Source organism: Platalea leucorodia, assembly GCF_965183815.1.
Source record: "Platalea leucorodia genome assembly, chromosome: Z".
NCBI classification, from domain to species: Eukaryota; Metazoa; Chordata; class Aves; order Pelecaniformes; family Threskiornithidae; genus Platalea; species Platalea leucorodia.
The window spans coordinates 31,180,042-31,204,542 of NC_138858.1; the positions used below are offsets into that span (position 1 = coordinate 31,180,042).

General features: G+C 39.1%; 1 protein-coding gene across 1 annotated transcript in view; it reads right to left on the bottom strand.

The window, feature by feature from the left end:
• The window catches only part of GLIS3 (GLIS family zinc finger 3), a gene marked incomplete at both ends in the record, with an annotated part of 167,565 nt that extends 143,849 nt beyond the window's left edge, over window positions 1-23,716 (bottom strand). The window contains one exon of the mRNA XM_082335868.1: window positions 23,332-23,716. Within this exon, the coding sequence (XP_082191994.1) occupies window positions 23,332-23,716 (385 nt within the window). The remainder of the gene's footprint in view (window positions 1-23,331) is intronic.
• Window positions 23,717-24,501: the final 785 nt, after the last annotated feature.

The following is a 24,501-nucleotide window of genomic DNA, read 5'->3' on the forward strand; positions in this document are numbered from 1 at the left end:
GAAGAAACCCAAAGACATGTCAGGAGACTGCTCTGGGAGTGGCAAATGTGTGGGGAACCAACTCAGTAAGGTAGGGAGGGGAAGCACTTCCCAGTGAATGTCTGGACTTAGGCATCACACCAGACTTCAAATTTACTTCCAAAAACATTTTTCAGAGTCCATTTTGAAAAGAGGAATGCTTTCCCATTGTGATTTTATTTTAAAATATGTGAGAAAAAGGAAAATTAAACATTAGCTAGGTATTAAACACTCAGTTTTCTGTTCAAATAATGTGGTTGTAGGATCTCACAAGGCTTGCATTTTCAGGAAAGAAAGTCATGAGTTTCATAACCAGGGATGTCTTATTGGTTTCAGACAACAGCAAGAACTTTTAATGTGAATATGAATACTTTCACTCTGTTCACTCTGAATAATTCTTTGAAAGCCAATTTCTGCCTTTAAATCATCATTACACAAAGGCTGTTGCTTTTTGAATCAGCAGGCGTTTTTTCAAAAGGATGTTTCTGCCTGAGAAACCCAAGCAAGGAGGAATCCTGAAGGCTCAGCCAAAACTGCAAACTGAGCTAAGTGTTGCACGCACCACAGAGGAGATCCCGTTTCTTCATGTACACCCTTTGCAGAGATTATATTGACTGCACCACCACAATTCTTTCCCCTGCTCTTCTCAGGCAGATATGACTTGGATGTACAGGAGAAGGGAGTTACCCAAGATGCCCTGAAACAGACAGGCAGAGGAACAGTAGCTCCTCTCTGCAGAATCAGGGCAGTGGGCCAAATGCAGTGTTGAGATGAAAAGCTGTGATTAAATTGCTCCTCCCCCAGGACTAAAAGGATGACCCCAACCACAGCCTGTCCTCTAGGTTGCTCCAGGAGGACTTCAGCTCTGCACTACAGATACAGGCACAGGCTGCAAGGTGACAGCCTATCTATCTCATACAATTTGCAAAGAGGGCTAAAAGCTAGGACGTGAGGCGAGCAACCCAGAATAATAACTATCTCATAGTAATACGGATGTTCACAGGGAAATGTAAGCCAGCAAGTGAATTTCACATAAAACTTCCACCAGTTGCTCAAAGATCCTCTCTTTAGGTCTGGCTTTACTTCCATATAAACGCATGAAAACACTAGGTGCATACACCAACTAGGTATCCTTCCTTTTGGTAGCTGACTGTCCTGACTGCGTTCAGGATCAGAAAAGAAACTTAACAACTGAGACTGCCCTGTTCCTTCTGCCTAACATGCAAGACAACTCCTAGTTTCCTAAGTGAAAAGGCCAAAAGCATATATCCTGAGACAGTTTCAATGGGCTTAACAACTGTTGGAGACACTCCAAACTTGCCAACTGAGACAAAGTTGTAGGCTCTTTTAAAATTCTTCTTGTTAAAAGTCAGATGCTGAAATCTGGAAGTCACCAGCATTTTCTGCAATGCCAAATAAATATATCTGAAAACCTATCCACATACATTACATTGTGAATTTTTGCTCCTAAGCCTAATCAGTTACCTACTCAATGGTCCCTTTGATTTCTGGTCCAAAATAGGGACTAGTCAGTTTCAGCTCTAATTTGTGCCTTATGTTAATGAGAGTAAAGTTTTCATCAAATTATATTTGAAAACAAGTTCTTGGGTCGTTGTTTTAATCTCATTCCACAAGAAGTGCAACACAACCATGGCCTCACAAAACAAATATCTGCTATACTAACAATGTCTTTGTTTCTTTTTAGGTATTATACCTGGGTACTACTAAGAATGCATGTGAAACTAAACCGTATTACATTTTATCACAGATAAACATGTTTCACCACCTAATGTATAAATACACAGGGGCAAAAGTACAGCTACCCACATGTCTTTAACTTTGCCAGGTCTGAAATTAACAATTCATAAACAGGCACCTATAAAGTCTGAAGTCTTCACGACCACATTTTGATCTTCTCCATGTTTTCTACTCTTCTAATCCTGTTATGGTCATCACAACATTTTTAAGTAGGTTGCCACCAGGTTTTTCAAAAGTCTGCGCTGAGGGGCAGGAAAAAAATATAAATATTTCTAAAGTTATCAGCGGGCTAAAGTAGGATGCTTCATTGAACCACTACACAATCTTTGTGATACTAGTTTGAAAAAGTACAATGTGATCGGCGAAATAGATGAACAACTGAACAGCTTCACCATGTGCAGTAAAGTAAATGCTCTAGAACAGGGTATCTCACATCAGCAAAGGTGTGTAAATTCTTAAGTATTTACGGGACTGGATCATAGCTGTCAGAGTAAACCTATACATTTGATTAACCTAAACAACTAAATCATATAGATCTCAACAGTCACACCCAAGTTTCTATTTTAAAGAAACAATGAAAGACGCTTTATTGGGAGCATGTTAGAATTGTAACTTAGCCCCTGTTTTCTTGTTTGCAACTCTTACAAAATTCTTTCTCCATGAATTTTTTAAAAGAAAGAAATCTTAGTCTAGCTATAACATGCTAGGTAGTCGCAAAGGAAAAAAGGAGATTATTATCATTTTGCTCAAATCTGGTTTTAACAATCCCCTTCCTTACAAAAGACTACAGCATCTAATTTAAAAAACTCATTTTAGTGATCTGTGGGTGAAGAACTATTTAAATCATTCAGTTTGACCATTAATGAACTTATAGGGTAGTATACGGTGAAGGAATTAATGACAAGAGCAATCATGTGGAAAGAATCTGCTCATGACTATTTGTTCTTGTTTTGCAGAACTTTTTTTTTTTTTTAATCCAAGAAACGTGGATTGTTTTTTTCTGGTTTAACGTACTACAACATTTCTTAAGTCTCTCCAGAGATGGAGGAATTCAGAATCTTTCTTGAATGAGAATCCCCAAAACTGAATATAAGAAGAAATGCAGAACGAAAGATTAACAGTGATTTTTTTTTTTTCTGCACAGAATCCATGTCCTGATGTTTGATGTATGACTGCACAAAATTAGGCTAATTGCTGTAGCACCTAAGAGAGACTTTTTGTTAGTTAAGAATTGGAAAGTATTTTTCTTGTATTCTCAAACCCTCCCAATTCTATTTATAAATCAACACCTCAATAAAATTCAATTTTTATAAACATGAACTGAGTTCAAGATCACACTCAACATATTGTTCACTGCAGTAAAACATTAGGTCAGAAAAAATACATACATGGTTTTACACACATTTTTTCTTGATGATTCTGCTGAGTTACTCATTATGCATAGGAGTGATAGAAGGCACTGCATGCCTCAAATGATACTAATGACTTGACATTTATCAACATTTTTCAAACACAGAGCTGTCTGTAAATGTACTCATGTACATTTTCTTTTCACAGTCAAGCTAAGAGGGACTGGCGAGGGTTCTGAAAGGACCCTGCTTGCCCTCCACCCTCAACACCAGGCACGCTGTCCCATACATTTTGAATTGCCACTTGGTATTTGCCAGCTTACTTATGCTCGTCCCCTGCCTGCCATCAGGAGGCAAAACAGACGGGGAACCTGAGAGGGGTCTTGCCATGCTGAACCACTTGTGCAAACAGAGCGGGTCTACACTCACCAGGGACATGCGGACCTGGAGCACACTGCAGATCTGCAGGTGCCCACTCTGGACAAGCCACTGGCAGACAAAATAGGCTCCTTAACTGAAGTTAAACAAAAAAGAGCTTTTTCCTTTGTTCTAGCTCTTGCAGGCAAATGTCAGCACTGTTCTTCAGGATATCGTCTGGACTGAGAAAGCATATATGTCAAACCATCTGCAGACACTGGAAAAATCTGAAACCTGCTAAAAAACTACTACAGCTGCAAACCTTGTTTCAATGAGTTTATTCGTAATTTCTTTACCTAAAAACTCAAAGGCTGGCATCCACAAAACCTTCTTTCCATGGTAGCTCATAATCAACTGATCATTACATATTTAAAAACCGAAAAGACTGTGCAGTAGCTTTACACAGCTTTGCATGGTGCCAACAATAGCAAAACAGACCATTTTGTTTGTTTATACAATTATACAAACTAATTATATAATTAACATTTGCACAGTTCTTTAATGCATACATTTTTTTTCCAAGAGTTGCTCATGCTTATCAGTTGGCAATGTAAGAAAACCAAGACCAGGGTGTCTCAGCTGCACTCTGCAGAGCAAGAACCCAAACAAACGTGACCACTGGAGACATGTGTTGTCTACAACAGCAGGGAACTTGCTCAGTCCAGCTCCCTACCTATAGTCGCTCTCAGCAGCACTTGAGTATGAACTTCTCTCACACCTGCACTGCACTTAGTCCCCACTTCTGCTTCCATATATGTAAAATGAGATTTTCAAAAAGTGTCAATAAGTTTTTTAATTCACTTCCACTACACTCAGACCTCAGGATCAGTCAAAGTGAGACCATCGCTGAAGGTTTTAAAAAACTCATCAATGAAATGTGCAAGCAGCTATAGCAAATTCAAGCTCATCATCATGTGGTCAGTGTTTCAAGACTTCACTTTCCTAACAGGCTTTTGTGAAAACACAAGAAAAGAAAAATTCAAATATTTTCTAGGTCCTTTTACACCCTGTACACTGTAAGGGTAAGAACTGTACAATGTGTGGCAACACTGATTTTTTTCTGCAGGGTATGTTGTGCTTTATGCTGTTTAAAAGGAATAAACCAAGTGCAGGGTTTTGGGTGGTTTTTTTTTTGTTTTTTTTTCTTGTAATGCAGATTCTAGCCTGTTTCATTGTCTTTCCTTTACTCTTGGCTTCCATATAGAAATTGTAATCCTTTTTTTTTTTCCCCTGAAGGCTACAGATCATCAGAGTGCAACAAGCTGGCCTGGAAATTTTGTTTTCAGTGGCCTGTCTTCCCCTTTCATGTATGAGGCCATAAGACAATCACAATTTGTATTTCAGAAGAGCAAAGATAAGATGCAACAAGCAGTACCAGACTAACACAGCTATGCTCTTCCCAGTGTCCAACCACAGGACAACAAACAGTTGAAAAAGACTGACCCTACAGTGTTTGGTCTAGACAAAGGCAGACAATAGGGAAGTAAAAGTAAAGAAAATAAAGTATAGAAAAGAAAGCAAAGCAAACCTGCATCTTCCTGGTGAAACCTGTGGACTTTGAGGCACAATGCTTCCCAGGTCTCTCCCTCAGGAAGTACGGTTTTGCAAAGGCTCTCAAGTAACCTGAATGTCGTTTGCAGAGATTTGGTCCTTGGTGTTCCCCTTGGCTTGTAGCACGGCAATTAGCAGCATATTCCCTTTGTCCAGCTGGCAGAATTATATTGTGGTTAAGTAAACATGGGGCACGTACACTTTGTTCTCCCTCTTCCTCCCACAAGTATCCCTTCACACACTTTCAGCTCCGACACCCAAACAAATTCCAGTCAGTATCAGTCTTATCAGAAGTAAAAGGCAAAGTCATAAAAGAAATCTGCATGAAAAAAAAACATTACCTTCTTGTGCAAGAAAAATACTTCAATTATTCGCACTGCAGATGTTTCACACTGTAGTTATACCTGCTCTGTATCTTTCTGTAGCTGTATGTAAAGTATGTTTTTTAACAGTAGAACATTGTTGCTTACCATGAGTGCTGCCACAGTAGCTCTTCATCTCTTTAAAAAGAAACTGAAGACTGAGGGATAATTTGAATAGTGCTTTGAAAAGTCCAAAAATAAAAGGTAGCAATGATGGGGAAATAACCAGAGCACAATGAGGATGAGAGAAGATAGACTGGAAGAAAGAACACAATGACTGAGAGATGAACGGCAAGAGTTACACTTATCACTGCCCTCTACCTCATCTGATTTCATTGCACCTGTTAAAGGACCACCTCCCCCAAGGAGCATCTGACACTTACTACCAGTTTGGGGAAACGACAAGTACCAACCGGTGTCTTTACTGAGTTACCGTGCCTGCCACGGGCACTAATTTAGAGGTGCTGCTACTCATCCTTGCCAGGAATTCACCCTCCACATACAACTACAGGCCTAATGCAAAGAATCATGTTGTGAAATTTTGAATAGGACTCAGCAGCACCTGGAAAATATTTATTAATATTCATAGACCAGGTACATTTCAGACAAAGAGAGACATACTGAAGGCATATAACAGGTAATTGAGAGGTATGGCCACAGGCACTGTGGAGACATTAGGACACTTCTGTAATTTGCAGTTGTACATTTTTTGTACAGTAACAGCAGCAGATTATGGCAGATGCGGTCTTAGCAACAGCTCAGAGTACCTAGAAGAAGAATTGCTAGTGAGAAAGCAGCAAAACTGGAGATCAGGGAAAGAAATGGTAGTTTTCCACAAAAGCTAATAGACATGAAGACAATACCGATATGTCATTTCATGTGGCCCTTAACGTCCCCCCAATATAAGGGGGGAAATCTGACATAATGTCCTACTGCAATACAAAAAAGCAGCTGATGTGTTTTTCTGCTTCGGTGAGGAGAGTATTATCACAAACAAACAGCAGTAGCCCGTGGCCGCGATTTTTCTGGTCACAAGTTAGACAGCTACACTATTTGATTCACTTGTACAGAGGAATAAAGTAGGGGTTTGCATCTTGTATTTTGAATTTGTGTTGCATTAGTCATGAGCGTGTAAATTTAGGATGTGTGCATATATTACTATGTAAATAGATAATAAGCAGAAATACTGTAAACAATTAGAATATTCACCAGAAAAATGAATGAAAATAGTTGCTAAGAATCAAATACTAAATCTTATCATACTGCATTAGGAGCAGCAATTCACATACTTTAATGAAGTCATCTGAACTTCAGATTGCATCCTTTGCAAGCAAGTATTAGGTGTGACTGACTGAAAATAACGATGCTCAGTTTTTTCTTTCAGTAATTCAAAACAGTATTTAAAAAACGTTTGCAGTTGGAAAATTAGACGCTTTGCCAGTCTTCTACACCTTATTATTTCTTTAACAGTTTGGTTTTCCTGTTCTAAAATAATCCAGGGCTTTTGAAAAGTTTAGAGAGAAGACACCTAGGCAAAAAAAAAAAAAATCCTATATACTCTTTTTCTCTTCAAAGCTACTATTATTCCTTAGTAAGTAACTCATATTCAGCAGTTCATAATCCAAAGGTAATTAACTTTCTTTCAACACAGTATTTTTACCATATTAATTTCAACAACATCTCTCCTATGAAGAATACCGTATTATGGAATTTAATTGGAATGAAATAAATAAATCAGTCGAAACCTCTAGAATCTAATATAAAGTTTATTCCTACACTTTCAACACTTCTGCAAAAATATCCAATATAGACATAGTTTTCCATTAACCTCTATAGAAGTCTAGCATTTTCTAATAAAACTTCTATGAGTTGTCCACAAGGACTAAAAAATAAACTGCTCCAGCAACCTTTCATTCTGAGTTTCAACTTCACCCTTTGACAGGGAGAAGTTGTTACCATTGAAATGTCTTTCCAGGTGCACAGACCCTACCACCTCTCTCAACAGAAGAGGTTAACTAAAAAAACCCTTCAGATTAAAGAAACTTTAATTAATTATCCAGATTAAAGAAACTCCAGAAACTCATGTTGGAGTCAGAGAAAGTTCATGCAGTATTTTCTGTTAGTAAGAATTTACAAACTCCTGCTTTCGTGACCAACGGGGGACACAGACATGTAGAAAAAGCTTCCCAGCTCATATTATCAGAACTCTCTCAGACAGCAATGGGGCTGATCTTCCCACTCACAAGGCCTTATGCAGAATCACCAGCCCAAGAAGGTCCATGTTTCTTCCTCAGTCCGCTTTCCTAGTACCTTAGTAATCAGTGATTGTGACTGTCTTCTACAGAATGCACATAAAGGAATGTCCTTTTCCTTCTTCTGGGAGGAAGAGTTGTGCATTGTGTTTTAGATTTGAAGGCTGAGCATACTTCAGCCATTTGCCTTCCAAAAAAAAGAAAAATCTTAATTTTTCCCCTTATTAAATGTCAGTGTACAAAGATAAGAAAATTCCTAAGTCTAAATAGGTCCTTCAATCTACAGAATATTAAGACCCAAATCTATGAATATAGATTTACAAACCCACACAAGAGCTGAAGCCAATGTGAATGTGAAACTTATACTCAACACAAGTGCACAAGCGCTTGCTAAACTTGAATCAAGAGCAGCGTTCATAACAGAATTATACCTGTATTTGAATTACACTTTCAAATTTCAGTCACCGTTGCCCTACATATACTGACATTTTCATCTTCTGTGGTCCAGACTATGATCCTTTACTCCCATTAGCCCTTAACTTCACACAATGTAGTATTTAGTAGGTGAAAGGTGTTCAGAAACTGTTACTACAATGTTTTCCATATCAGATAATAATTACATCTGTCAAAGGCAAAATTTAAAATCAAGATCTATTTAGACTTATTTTTCATATTAGACTCATCAGTGGAGTTGGGGATTTGGTTTTTTCCCCCACCAGTGAAAGAGAGAGAATCCTTGCAAGCCCCAAGTTTCAGTTTTTCCACCTCACAAAATCACAACTTACTGTACTTGCTCTTTGCATGAGCAAGTTTTCTTTTTCCAGCAGTGCTGTTCAACATAACTGGTAGGGGCTGGGTTGCAGGAAGGCAAGAGGAGTGCCAAGGAGATACAAAAGAGAAGAAGACGACAGGGTTATCTGAGGTACAGGATGAAGCTCCAAGGCACACCCTGCACAAGCATGCTGGTTTCTAGAAAGGCTTGCTGACAGAGTAGACATAGAGGGAAAGGAGGCAGAATTGTGGTGCTGGGGACACCAGGACTTACCCACCATGCCAGCTGGTAGGGACCAGTGGCCTTTCATAATCACCAGTCGGGGCTATGTGGAACAGGCATTGGTGAAAAGTTTTCCAGTAGCTAACTAGACACACTGCCTCATTTGTTTTTCAGTTATTTCCTGGGGCAGACTCAAAATTGTTCCACCTTTCAAATGCCCAGTAAGTTAAACATCCCAGTCAGATACCAACCCTACTTAATTTCTGCACAGGACTTGTCATGAGGTCAATAAAAGTTGCAAAGCCTTCAGCAGCTTCCATAGCAAGAAAATTATTTTTCTTTTGTGAGAAAGGAATTCAAAACAGCCATAGGAAAAAAACATAAAAAAATCAATGGTGTTGATCTTACCCAAGATTCTAGGCAGAGTTAGCAATTTGACTATTAACTACACAAAGCTGTTTTATGAAACAAATGCTTCCCATCCCCATCCGAGTTAACAGCAGTAAACAGACTGACCAAAAATTGACAGTTTCACTAGGTTTCAAATACTGCCAAGAGTTTGTGTTATTACAAATGAATGAACGAATGTGAATATACAAATCTATGTAAAATTAATTTCCTCATCCTTTTTGTCTCCATGCATTTCTAAAATGCATTCAATGATCCAAAAATCTTTCATTATGACTTCTCTGCTCCTTCTCCCACCTTCACACCAAAACAAGTGCAGTTAAGTAACAATCACTTCCACTGCAACCAATCAAAATGCCAGAAACAATATTCTTATCATGTGAACTCCAGTAATTTCAGAGATAAATACTCATGGCTCAGGGCAGAAATTTCCCTGTTCTCTTATGAACACACATGATGCATTCAAAAATAAATGGCTTTTCACATGGAAATAAGACATGTAACCATATTTCACACCAATGAATAAAGTAGTTGAGAAAGTATATGCAAGATGGGAAAGATGTCAATGCAACAAGAAGTCAAAATAGAAAGCCACTTTAGGTGGTGCAGCAAAGCTACTGAGAATCTGAGTATAGATTAAGTGGGCAAAAACCACCAGCCTTGCACCTCTGTGGGCAAAGAAGAGTCAGGCACTAACCATCCCACTGCTCAGGAGTTGGCCAGGAAGGGTACACAGAATATCAAATGCAGTATTCCAGCAGGCTTTGAGGTCCCAAAATGAACAGCATTTCTCTTATATTACAGAAGATTTTTTAAACATTTCCTCTTACTTGAAAGCCAACTCATGACACCAATGTCGGGTCAGTAGTTTTTCAGAAGAATGTTTATTTGGGAATGCTGATTGACTGACCAATTATAGTTAGGTTAGCTGGAACTTGAAAGCCAACTGCAGATTTATTAACAGATGTTCAAACAGCAGTATATAATAAATGTAAACTCAATCAGGATCAGATATGCTACTGCTGAACTCTTGACTTACCCTCTGAAATAAGCCATTGAAAACATCTCTGTAGGACAGAACATGGATGTTAAAGTGTATGTTATGCAATTAAGAACTATATTTAGCTGCCAATGTAAACTTCCTGTTGATAATGTCAGCAATGATGACAACTGCCTGTCATACTCTACTAGTATTTGAATAAAGCATGAATTATAAATTCAGGAAAATATTAAAATTTATTCTGGATTTTCTCAAGTGGTTTTTTAGTAAAAGTATCTATTTTATTTTTACCTTTCTAAGTAAAAATTATTAAACTGTATATAGAGGGTTTTTTTTAAACTGGTGTTCTTAAAACACTTAATTTAGGATGTTTCCAAACCACTCGTGGTAAAATCCTTGGTAACCCCAAAGCATTTTCAGTGGCCAAATCTCATTCAAGTCTCAGAAACAGATGGACTGAGACAAACTGTATTCCTAAACTGTAAAGTAAAGCTAAATTTTTTGTGTAAGAAAGAGGCATGATATAACACTAGTTAAAAGCACTCTGTTTAGCCTTAGACTCCTCATTCAAATAACAGTAAAGAAGACAGGCACAATAAAGAAAAGAGCCATTCAGGTGAAATAAAGAGGAACATTTTTCATCAAAGCTCCAAGATTTGAGGATAGTGAAAAGCAGACAGAGAACCTTTTTAACCACTGTATCTCCGTCTTCAGTCCAGTCAATACCAAATACCATCAAAACAGAGGAACCTGTACAATTTCATTGCTGCTCATATGAGATCATCACTCTTGGTGTTCACAACCAACAAAACCTGAATACACTGTATTGTTAATAAAACATAATCCAGCCTAAAAATTCACTCTCCATTTGAATAGAATCCCTTTTTGGAAATGACATGGTAACATTTCTTCTGCCTTCAAGATCCTAGAGAGGTTTGCAGGTCTTCAATCCCACAGCTCCTGAAAATACAATGAAGCTGTGGCAGCCTGACCTGCACAGTGTCCTCCCAGCCACATGCACTTGCTGTTAGAAGTGGCCCCTGGGAAAGAGAGACCCTTCCTCCTTTTGGGAGCTGCTGGGCTAGTGGACAGAGAGAGGGCTAGAGAGACTGCAGGGTACAGCACGGTGCCAGGATGGAGCTGAAGAAATGGCAGTGGGTGGACAGACAGTCACATCTCAGGGCAGACAGACACAAAGACTTTGCAAAGGACTGGAGAGGACCTGGCAGGGCTTCCCACCACACCCAAACCCCTGCACTGGTTGCCAGCAAGGACTGCATATAAGACCCTGTGGGATTTACGAATAAACATTTTGATTTCTCCTCTTACTACTTTCACTTTTCTCTTTTTACAAAGTTAGCCATTGCTGTTATCCTATTTTTTATAATGGCTAATTTAAAAAACTTACCTTAAGTCTTGGCATATGTATTGTATAATGGCCAACCAGCATTCTCTGTCACAGGCATTAACAGGGGTTATTTCCACTAACAACTGGGAACTGCATCAGACATTGCATGGAGACAGTGTTCCTGAAACTTTCTCGGGACTATTCAGCAAAGTTATACCATTTGCGGACCACAGACTCAGAAATCACATCTGCCAAACTTAATCATTTACATTTTTAGTATTATCTTTGACCAATAAGAAAAGCGAAGAACATTTTGGGGAAAAAGTAACTTTAAAGCTTGTCATTTCCAATTGGCATTCGCCATTTCCAATTTGCAAGCTCTTAATACTTGTCAGTGGTTTTTAGTCACATGGCAAATTTTGATCTACTGGGTTTTTTTAATCTACTAGTTTTAAATCTACTGTTAAATATTTTAGTATTAATTCTTCAAGTCTCAGTTCTGTAAAGGATTTTTACCAAATACAAGGTAGGAATCACCCAAAAATTTTTTGTAAAAGCAGAAGAGTCTGGATTCTCCTGCAGATGAAACAATACCAGTTCCCTGAGACTGCAAGGAAAGAGCATTATCCCATTGTTCTGCTGGAGACCCAGATACAGCTTCTTTCGTGGAAGACAGATTTTAGTCTGATGGAGCTTACTTCCCTGCAGATGAGATACAGACCAGATAGCAATGGTCAAGCACTTCCAATGCCTTCTCTCTTTTTTTGTTGCAGGCAGACACTGCAAGGAAGTGAAAATGGGAAAGTACGTACTCATAACGTACTGCATCCACTCACCATTGTTTAAATACTTTTTCTTCTTCATATTCATCTCCAGTAAAAATCTTTATTTTTTAAGGCTTCATTTCATTAAAATATAAATAGTACTAAGGCAAAGTCAGTCAAAGCAGCCTTTCCTGAACACAAAAGAATGCCTCCTGAATGAAAATAACATCTTATCCTATTGATCTGCCCTCAAAGAAGCGGGAAGCTCTACAAAATAATTCTGACCAGGCAGACAAGAGTTACATCAATGTGCAAAGTAATCCCTTACTAGAGCCCAAATATGAAGTTCTGTGTACACCACTGATTTCAACAGGAATTTGGCTGAAGCAAGATTTGGTGCCATTTCAGTGAACTACATTCATGAGGCTTTTGGACGCGTTTCCACGGGGAAAGTGTAGTGAGGAAAACTGAAGTTTCCTCACCATTGCACACAGCTATCATGGGTCAGCCAGGACACCAGTTCTTCTTGCTGGCTGAATATCACCCACTCTGAGCACCAACAGGAGACTCATGCCCTGGAGGTGTCCCTTTAGACACTATCCACCTGCCATGTGAACACCTGCAGGGCAACCTGTCATGCTAAAATTCTTCCAGAGCTTTTACAAGGGAAATGTTATGCAGCAACTGCTTTGATATAATAACTAAAGCTGATGAAGGCATGTCTCTTCTGTTGACCTCTCAGCTCGGTGCTGTCCTCAGAAAAAATGTCAGATTCATAGTTAAACTGGCAAACCTGAAGAGATGGTGGTCTCTGCTCATTAAAGCATAATACTCCACTGTAGACAGACTCTCTTCTCACTATCATTTGAAACCTCTTATACAGGAAGACAAAAGTTGGCAGGTCTATACCAGACAGATGCAGTGAGTCACTTAAACCAGTATCAGTATTAGTACTGATGCTTGTTTGCTTTTTCATGACAAACATTTGCTATCATCAAGAAAGCCAGAGCTACAGTGACTGAATGATGGTACGTTTCTCACACGCACCAGCCCTCTTCTACTTTCAGTTACCCATATAGAGGCTTGGAGAAGATATCCAATTTGAAGGTGAAATTTTACGGAACTCTAGGCATGTGCTTCCGAAAAAAGAACAAACAAATGCTCAAATATACAAACTGTGTGTTTGCATTGTGAAACAGTACCTGCATGTAAAAATACACATATGCCATGCTGAAGTTACACCCATATATGAAATTTTAATCAATCACATGCTGGCACACACATCACCCAAATGCAGTTTGCAAGCAAACAGCTGTAGGTTTGCACAAGAATAATTTTCATCTGAAACGTACCTCCTAACTTCAAAAAATTTCACTGCAACAGTTTAGGGATATTTCTAAGTACAGATGTAGGAAGAAAATAAGTTCAAAAACACAGGACTAGATCAGTGATCCCAGTTGCAAGAGTGACCAATCAAAGATGCAAACATTTTTCATTATTTCAGAAGAACCTCAGTAACTGTTAACTAACTTAATTTCTCCTGAAGGTCAGTCTCTAGAAATGTCATGTGTACAAATGTACAGCCTTGTTATAATGCAAGTATGATAATCGACTGCAATGATTGCCAATTTATGCAATTTAAAATATCCTGTCAGAAGAAAAATACTATAGTGCTCTCGTTCATTCATTCATTGAAGTCTGAATGGCATGCATCCACAACAGAAAAAAAAAGTCTAAGATACTCAATTAGCAAAGCATTTGTTAGTGTCCTAACTGTTCAAATACTGGTTCTGCCTGAGCAGACAACAAAATTCATGACAGGAGTTGAATGGAACAACTTCCACCACAGAATAGGGTAATTGCTCCAGAAACGAATTCCTCTTTCTGATCATCTTGTCATAAAGGCTTTTAAAATGCTATTTTTTGGTGAAAAGACAGCAGCAGCAAAAGTGAACGATATTCTATTTCTGCCTATTAATGTGTCAAACGGTTAGACTAAATAGAGATAGATTTCTCTATACAGCCCAGGGAAAACCACTTAAACCACTGATTTTATCAACTGCACGGTATTGGTAGAACTGACCACATAAAACTCCAATGAACTGAGATTTTTATCACAAGGAAAAGTTCCGTTTTATCCATTTAGAGTTGCAACTGGAGAATATTGCCTGGACACATGTTTTGTTTTCACAAGGGCCTACGTATCAGCCGTATCCTGTATCACGAGACTGAGGGAAAGGGCTCAGAGAAGGAAAAAGCTCGTTCCCTGCTCCTGCCCCAGGCCCTCCTGCCTTTCATCATGTGAGATGTGTTCCTTATACCCCCTTCCCACTCTGGAGGGACTATGGAGCTGACTTCCAACTTCTAGAAACAATTCAACAGTTAATCAGCTTCAGCAGCAAATGTAGCCTTGTGACACCCAAATGCTACTAGTCCTATCTCCTAAACCTCTCTAGAACCACTGGCCACAAAACAGCTGCAGGGCACACTTGCCACCTGCAGAATTTTACAAACATGGGTATAAAATGGCAATATTTGACTTCGCCCCATAAATATGATGGTTAAATGCAGACAACAAACCTTTCTAGCTATTCACTCAGTCTCAAAAAAATTTCCCCTTCTGTGAATAACCTACATTTTTACTTTAAGACAATTAACAGAAAGTGTTTATTAGTTTTGCAAAATCAACTATCAAAGATAAATTAGGAGATCAAAATCCCACCTAGCACCACCAGAACTGCATATGTTTCTTTGCTGAAATATGGAAGTAGTACCACTTTACCATCGAACATGTTCCACTGGTAAAGTCACAGCAGTCAGTAATGACTATTTTGCCATAATTCTGTTTACCCAACAACTGGCAAACCAATTCTGTTTACTATGGCAGATAAAAGATAAAAAACACATTTGGCTGTTGCATTCATATTAATACAGTTTAAAAGACTACAGTAAGCATGTCATGGCAGTATATTTGTTCTTGTAACTTACAGTTAATACCAGATTTAAATTTTTTTTGTTTGTTCAAGAGAGAATAATCTCCCCATTTACTTATTCACTACAGACACGTACATTACACCTATCACTATGTATTATATTTTCATCACTATCATTGTGACTTGTGTTGCAGTAATGCCCAGAGGCTGCAGTAGCGGTTGTGTCTGTCACTGGGCAAACATGAAATAAATAAACTCTTCATCATGAGTCCAAGCAGAGAAGAGAGACAAACAGGGAGAGTGAGAACAGGGGGACATAGAGCTAAAATGGGACACAATAGTTCAAGACACTCCAGCAGCAAGTACAACAGCAGAGACCAAAATAAAATTCTGCCATGCTGATGTAAATACTGAATTTTGACAACATCAATTAAGCCATGTTGTTAAATCTGCATCTCTGCATTCCCTCCCCAGTGCCCCATCTGCTGCACACAACACATATGGAGCTGGTATCTCAAGTCTGCTGAAAAGATGATCTACACTCTTACAACTTGCAGTGAAGGACACACTCCACTAATTCAAGTATAAGGTAATGTACAATGCCTGCAAACACCTCACTGGCCTGAGATGAAATTTGCCCTGCAAGGGATAAGTGGTAGAGAAACACAGACAAAGGAACACATGCAAGCTATTTATGACCCAGTTAGAAAGAGGTCAGATACATTTTAAGACAGTTTATTGTCCAAGCTAAGCCAAAGTTCAAACATGTAATCATGGTCCTTTAAAAAAAGTCATACTAATTCCCCTAGCTTCCTTGAACTCTGAGACAGAACTAATTATCAAATTCAGCTTCAGAAAGACCAGCCATAACTAAAATAGAAAAGAAAAAAATCTAATTGGTGCAGACAATTCCCGCTTTTATTCACAGAGGAATTATAGAACCATAGAACCACAGCATATCTCAATTTGGAAGGGACCCATAAGGATCACTGAGTCCAACTCCCTGCTCCTCGCAGGACTATTCCAGGTATTTACAAGTGTGTGAGAACCCTGAGAGTAAATGAAAGACCATTTTTGCACTTTATGTACAGAATAGATGTCAGAAGAGCAGCTTCCTTCCTCATTGTTTTCCATGGGTGAGGGGCAGAAGCAGCTAAAACAAAGCAAGCAGTTGGTATGCTTCCTGTTTACCATCATCACACAGGTCTGCAGCAGTGGGGACCAAATGAAGGAACACATTACCATGGTGCAGATCATGTTATAGCACTGCTAGGAAAGGCAATATAGTTCAAGAACACCACAAGGGTAATATGCCAAAAAAAAAAAAAAATAAAAAAAAAATCCATCTGCAAAATTCAGTATTTGCACACATCTATGCTTAACTGTGCACCAGGCTGCTTTTTGGCCCCCTGCTCCTCCACGTAAAGGCACAAACAACCTGTTCTCTCTCTGTAGGTAGGCATGCAGCCCTGAAATTAATTTTTTGTTTGACATCCATAAATTGCACTTCAGGTGCAGATCTCTAAGCACTATATGAATGCAAAAATAACTTATCCAAAATCTGCCAATGAAAAGAATAGAGGCACAGCAAATTTAAGTGACTCACCCATATTCACACCAAAATATTCAAATCTTACGTCACTCAGAGGGAGAGGCAGCCTCAATGCAGTTTTCAAGAATTTTCAGGTACAAAACTTCCAGAACTTCATATTTCAACTGGATTTTTATTCCAAATTTCCCCTATAAAAAGGTGGCTGAAACATCCCTCTCTCTGTATGAAAACAGGTTTTGTTAGTGCCACCTCCTGGTGATAAAACAAAACTGAAAAACCATGCACTAAGCTGAAGATTCTCAAACAAAGTGAAAATATAATAATTTGTCCTGTTTTGCTTTGCTTGTTTATGATGGCTTGACGTGAGGCATCAAATATTCCTCTCTGCAAACTTAAAAAAGGATACAAAATTAATTAGCCATTTTTAGGATAAGTGCAGATGCATAAGCATCATTTCATCAGTGACAACGGAGGCAAAAAAAAAGAAATGCTACATTTCTGGAAGAGTCAGCCTCTCAGGAGGTACATCTGCCTTGATTTTATCCTTTGGGAATTTTGCTGCAGAGGACGTTTGCAGGCATACTGACATCTCCACCGGAGGTTGCCCATGGGTTCATGAGCTTGGTGTAGCCTCCCCCATCCAGCTTGCCCATGCTTTCTTTGCAGCATTCCAGCTGGAGATACTCTTTGGATGCTATTGACAACAGCAAGCTCTCCTCATGGTGAAAACAAATTTCATAAAGCTACTGATAAATACACCCCATCACCTTTGACTAGTTTGCCCCAGTCTGAAAGAATATATGGTCTAAGAAAATTACAAAATATGAGCTTTACTTAAATTTACCCCTTCACGATACTGTATTTTGGATAGCTGCAATTCATTTTACAGCTCACTGTCCAGGCCCACAAAGCAGAGGATAAAGGTATAAGGCTGGGTATGAGAGAAGTTAAATTACACTCTTAACACAGAATGGGTAAGTGTTGGCAATATGCCTAATACTCTTGAGAGATTTTACAGTTCCTGCCTAAAGCAGATCCTTTTTGGCATTAAGCCTAACACTCTTCAGGGAATTTTTGTAAGTTGTCTGCGGCCTTTATAACACATAGTCCAACAGGCGTTTTGGTACTGCCAGCTATTTTTATTTTCTTAAACAAAACTCTGAGTGCTTAAGATAAAGACTCCAAAACTACAGAGTCAAAGTCAATGTAAATCACTGCCTTCCATCATTTGTGTTCAAGAGTTGCCTGAACATCATTTATGTTCAGGAGTTGAACCATGCTTGAAACATGACAGGAAAAAAATTAACCTGAAATAAGCACTCCAAAGGAATGTCTTGCAACAGGAATCTGTGCACCACCTTTTACATAAAAATGAAATAAACCTCTTGTACATTCTATGAGAGGCATACCAAGAACCACAGTGAACCTTCTCAAACCTGACCAGGATTGCTGGTCATCCAGCCCCTAAAACTAATTGCAGAATTAAACTCGGGGAGCCTCATGTTCTCAGCTGTGCCCTTTTGGAATCCTAGACCAGACACCGAGACCCATCCGTGCTGTCTTCAGAATGGATTTCCCCAACAACTGCCAGAGCTGCAAGTAATGATTTCCAAGGCCACGAAAGCATATGTAAAGCTGGAAAATGTGTCACGCTGGATAAAACTAAGATCATTATCACTTAATCACTTTGCTGTACCTAAACATCGTCAATAACCAGGCTCTAAAACTGCTGACAATTGATTATAGAAAACAACTGAAAAAGAAAAGAAGTCTTGAGTCAAGCTTTCTGCATAAGGAACTGCACAGAATACTGATGAACATGTTTTTTCAGACTGTGCCAACTGACACATAAAAACAACAGTACTAGAGAGCAAAATAAGTATGTTAAAGAGATTTCAAGTGTGGCTAAAGCTGCTTACTGATTAACACTTCTGCATATAACACTCCTTACCGACCTGTGTGGTTATTGTTCAAAAGTGAAACAAGGCTCTCATGGCAACTGAAGACAAATGATCCTCCCTGACCAAGTTCACAGTTCTCACACAGCTTAGCAGCATTGGAGCTGCTGCTTCTTCCAGAGCCTCTGAGGAAAAAAAAAAAAATCCCAGTCCCACCATTTAATGCCTGTCAACTATTTCCAGGATAAGGAAGAGCCTTACGCTCCAACAGAAAACATGCTTATCTTACAAATGAACATTAGCTAACTGACTCCTTTTACTAGAAAAAAATTTACAGTTACATTTGCAAGAAAATAGGAGATAAAATACACAATTATTTTTCATGTCAAGGAACAACTTAACATTGCAGGAACCACAGAAATGGAAGATGACAACTGTCTTTTCAATGGCCCTGGAAAGGAGAACAAAAGGGGTCCATGCCTATCTGCACAAGTTTCTGCATGTCTTACAAACAAATGTCCAGATTAACTTCTTCAAGTCCCATCTCAAATATTTTCATGTCAGCTCTTCACAACTGTAACATAGTCTTAGTCACATACGCACATGTTGACTACATTAATTTTAGTAGAGCAGTCAGGGTGGAACAAAAGGCCAGACTGGTTTCCAAGGCTTGAATTCCCCACGTGTGCGGTGTCACCTGCTGCCAGGGAGAATGGGTGACACAAGGAGATGGCTACGGCTCTCATGACTGAGAGTTGCTCACAATTTCTAGAAAGTCTTGCCAGACATACCAGCTCAAACCACAACCACAATAAGGAAGACCAAAAGGCAGGCTGACAGGCTGCCTCTCCCCTCCCCATGTCCACGTTGGACCTCTCCACTGGGTTATGAGCATGGTGGCCGGAAGTGCAGCAGCTGCACTGCCTCCACCAACAGCACCTCAGCACGGAATTTCGGTCACAGTGGAAATTCTCCATCTGCCAAATCCAAGTTGCTTCAAGACTACAATGTATTGTCTTACAGGACAGGAAAATCCACTCCTAAACTTTGAATGAACTGTCATAAGCATGTTAAGTATGATTACAGCGATTCAGACCAAAGATCCACCTCTCCCAGCAGGACCCTCCCCACAGTGGTGCTTACAAATAATGCTGAGGGAAAAATAAAAGGTTTCCTCCCCAACTACTCACAGCCACCTTCCACAACTACCTACACCAGCAGGGATACATTTATCTTTAATATCTCTTGATGGACTTCAAAAACATGTTTTCATTCACTGAGTAAGAGAAACCAGTATAGGTGTTGAACATACTGATTCTTTCAGAAAATATGTGTTGTTTTAAGTAAGATTTAGGATTTTTATTACTACATGAGACATGAGAACACTCAGAACATACTCCAGCTCACACTCACAAGTCCATTGTCTGCACAGAGGAGTGAATAAGACAAGCACTAAGACCAGCTACTAGGTTTTGCAGAAAATAAAATACTATTCAGATGTGTATAAAGTGCATATATGCTGGTAATAAATAACCTTTGGACAAAACTACATTTAGATCACAGTTCTAATTTGAACTATTTGAAATTTACACACTTCAAAAAAATTACCTTCTTAATAGAACACTCAGTAGAAAGCTGGATATTTTTAAACTATATTATTTTTCATTACAAGGCTTCTGTCAAAAGATCTGCATTGATGAGAGAAGTTGAAGACCAGTGCTGGCCAGGTTATGGTCTTGTGTCTTCCTTTACTGTTCTCACCCTTTTCCCTTTTCTGCTCATTCCTGACTGATGTGCCTCTAGCTCACTTTCACCTCAGGAGATACTGTCAGTAAAGATCTCTTTCCAGGCCTGAGTAAATCTAAATGGTGTGAAACCAATTATTCACAAAAAGTGGTCAAATACACGTATCAAACAAAAGGAAAGACTGTAGATTTCCAATGCAAAACACTTGTAGTGTTATGCCTGCATTTTGCATGTAATTTCTATGTGAAAATATCTAATATGGGTACACAAAAGTGTACACTCCTCGCAAAAAAAAAAAAAAAAAAAAAAAAGCACATTTTTGGGTACTGAAAAATATCCACCATTATACTACTTTCTTTTTCATATGCACAACGTAGTACTAGAAAGTATATTATACCATCAGTACCACACAGGAGGTAAAGTAACTGAAGTCAGAGATGTACACCAGTGCATGTTCAGACTTGCTTTTTTCCTCCATACAGTAACACAGCACAATGTGTTTCAGGTTCTCATCATGCACAAAAGCGTAACAGTTTCTCTAAATGTGACTTAGGTGGCATCCTTTCTAAAAATCATCTCCTTCAATGCTTTGTAACATTACACAAGATAAAGAGAGTCTTCACACAAAGTAAAGACTCTCTGCATGTTGTGGTTACTGTAGATCATTACTGGTCTCTTTTTGTGCACTCAGCACCACCTCCTGTCAAAAAAAAACCCTCTGTAAAAAACAAGGCACACGACTGGATTGCCCCAAAATATTCTATTCTTTCCTCCATCCCAAACTGAAGATCCTGTTGTTTGGGGTTTTTTTAACTGTTTTATTCATTATCAAAAGAAAGAAGGGAAACTATTCCAGAGCCACCACCAAGTCATTTTGTTGTGTATCTTGCTGCTTCTACTATCCCATGTGTTTTAAAGTAAAAAAACAAAGAACAACAAAAAACAACTTTGAATAGTGCAAACCTCTATAACTGATACTGAGACAACTGTAAAAGGAAAACTGTTCTCTTCTTAAGATGAAGGTTTAACTAAAATAAGTACCTACCAAAAGACATTTCCCTCCATATACCCACCACTAGAAAAGGACAAAATATGAAAGAGCTGCACAAGCATAAACTACGTGAATAGTTTTATAAGGTTTACAGTCTTATTTGCATACATGCTATGCTTTATACAACATAGCAAGGTTCAAAGTCTTAGAAAATTATCTGGACATGACCAAGTGAATGAGACGGGTCTTCCATAGTGGGTACGTTACCAGCACGCATAATCTTCAAGTCTGTAAATCGTCCTGCGAATAACAAGAACTATAAAGCATGAGGAATTGCTAATCCCAATCCATAGAAACACAGAATCTGTATTCCATCGTATCTGAAGTCTACAGCATCTCATCTAACCAGCACTGTTCATAGATAAGCTTCCCTAATGCCAGCCCTTCAGCTGAATTCTCTACTTGCTGTCCCACAAAATAGCAGACTACTTTACATACATGAGAGCTAATCAGGCCAAGAAGGAAAGATGGAAATGACAGCAGCTAGGAACAGAGCAGTCAGGCATAGCAGATCAAAATCCCCAAACCAAGGACATTAAACTAGGTCACGCTCTCTTCACCCTGTGATGCTGCTCTGCAACACATACTGCAGGTGGACTAGCTGTTATGTAGGGCTATTTTAGAGATCCCAGCATGGATTCCCCATTTTTAGGCATGTCGGTTTGGAGACAGCTAGAATCAGGCTCTACCTGTAGTGAAAGAGAGAGAGAAAAGTTCTTCCAAGGCTCATCATGTGAGGAGTCCACCTCTCTTTGCTGTAGCAGAAGCTTAAAGTTATATGCTGTGATTGCACCCACCACCACGACCAAAGTGAGCACCAGATGGCTGATCTCAGAGGTCACCCAATGAATATGTATATGCATTACCACTGCTCTGACTCAGCAGAGCACTCAAGCATGCAATTAACTTTCAACTGGTTCTGAAATGACACTTGTTTCAAGCCCGTAAGCCTTGCTGAAGAGTGACAGACTTCCTAAGTCTTCAAAGGGAAGTAGTGAAGAAAAACAGCAAATGGAGAGAAGCTTGGAATAAAATGCCACTTGGAATAAAATGGGAAATCTCTGTCTCCTTTTCTGCACTTTCACTCAGATATCCACCCAAGCTTTTCTTGGTATTTTAAACCATTTAATTCTTTTCTATACATTAAATTCTCATGTCTATGTACATTCATTTTGAAAGTATGATACCAAAACTCCTCCAAAAGAGTATCCCCATCTCCAGCATGACCAGGGTCAAGAAGTACTGAAAACTTAAAAGTTCTGTTTTGACTTCAAAGACCCAAGAGAACACAGTCAAGTACTTTCACACAGATAGGTAAATCTCTGATGCACAGGCACTTACTCACAGAGGACCAGCCTCCAAATTTTGTGAGGGCTACACATCATTATTTTCTACAGCATCAACACCGGTTCCAAAAAAATAGATTGCAAATCTATGGTTGAGATATGCTCCAAAGTGCTTTACAGGTTGTCCAGCCTAAGCACTCTAAAAAGCATGATTACGTTGCTGCTTTCATCAGTAAGCAGCTGTTAGTCACCAGTGGAAAGGTATGTTCATGCATCCAAGAAGGAGTATTTCTGATAGCACTCACAAAAGTCTCGTGCCACAGAACATAAAATGACTATCTGGATTTGCTAAGTCAACAGTTTAGGTTAGCAAGGCAAAGTCAACCTACACTGTTTATAAAGAATCTTAGGACAACTCAGGGATTCTGAGCAACTGCTGTATAACACAAAACACGTGGGAATAATCCAACGATGAATTACTTTTGTGGAAAATAGCAAAACATTTTGTTTCAGTATCTCCTCCTTTGTAGTAAAAAAGTGGTAAAGAAGAGACTGGATTCCATCTACTAAAACCAATACCATCTGAGTATGTGATATTGGAGACAAAATGCTATTACTAATAGCAATAGAAAAAGGAGTCTTACCTTCACCTGTGCAAGGGGAGAAAGTATTTCCATATTCTTGCTGTTTTGGCTTTAAAGACTGTGGGGCTGGCAGTCCTGGGGGCTGTGGGACTTGTAATAAAGGCTTCCCATTTGCAACCACTTGTTTCCTGGGATATAGAGCAGGAAGGTGAACAGTACTGTCAATGGTGTTGCTCTGAGGAGCTACCCCTCCTCCAAGGGGCATCTTTAAGTGTAGGCTGGCAGACAAGTTTCCAATAGCTGGGCTTAGGGTGCCGCTATTTGAAGATGGGCAGGGCATTCCTGCATGAACTCTGACAGGTGGGATCTGCTGTCCACTGATCATCCTAGGTCCATGAGGAATACCTGTTGTCCGATGGCTCATACTGCATGACCTCCCACTCATTTTTTAGAAGTTAATGTAATCAAAGTGCGTTTTTACAGACTCACAGCTATGACTGATATCAATCCAAAGTCAGTAAGTAATCCATTACGCCTGTTTAAAAAAATACATAAATAAAAAGAATTGATATTGTAGTAAATAATACATGGAAGAGGACTGCACATGACTGTTAACTTTGTGACATTACTGGTTACAAGAAACAAAGTACAAGCACTATATGGTCTGTCAGGGAGAAAGAACAGAGACAAGCAATGACTTAGAGCTCTAACACAGAGAAAACCTGCTTCTTCAAAAGCTGAAGTTTGCAATAAGGTCAGCTGCCTTCACATTAGCTAAACCAGCCATGAAATTAAGTGAATGCTGACCAAGTGCAAGAACGCAGCCACGAGTGAAAAGACTCTCTGACAGGGAGTTGTCATTAGGATGAACACGGCTATTGCCTCTTTTTCTGCCATCTCCTCGGTCTGTTAATTAAAATGGTGCTGAAAAGCACACACAGTAGGCCAGCACTATGCAGATACAGACAAAACAGGAAAGAGATACCAGTTCACATTCTCAAGGATGTGCATACAACAAAATGAAGAGGGAACAGCAAAACCAGGGAACAACAAAACCACAGAAGTGCCTCTGTGGTCCTTCAAACTCTGTGGCACTTCACAATAGAAAAGTATTGCAAGAAAGCACAGCACAGTCGTATTCATACACATAATTGCAATCACTTCAGAAGTGGATGCTTATTGTAAGCCTATAGATATGCCATAATTTAAATGTAATCATACAGTAGCAAA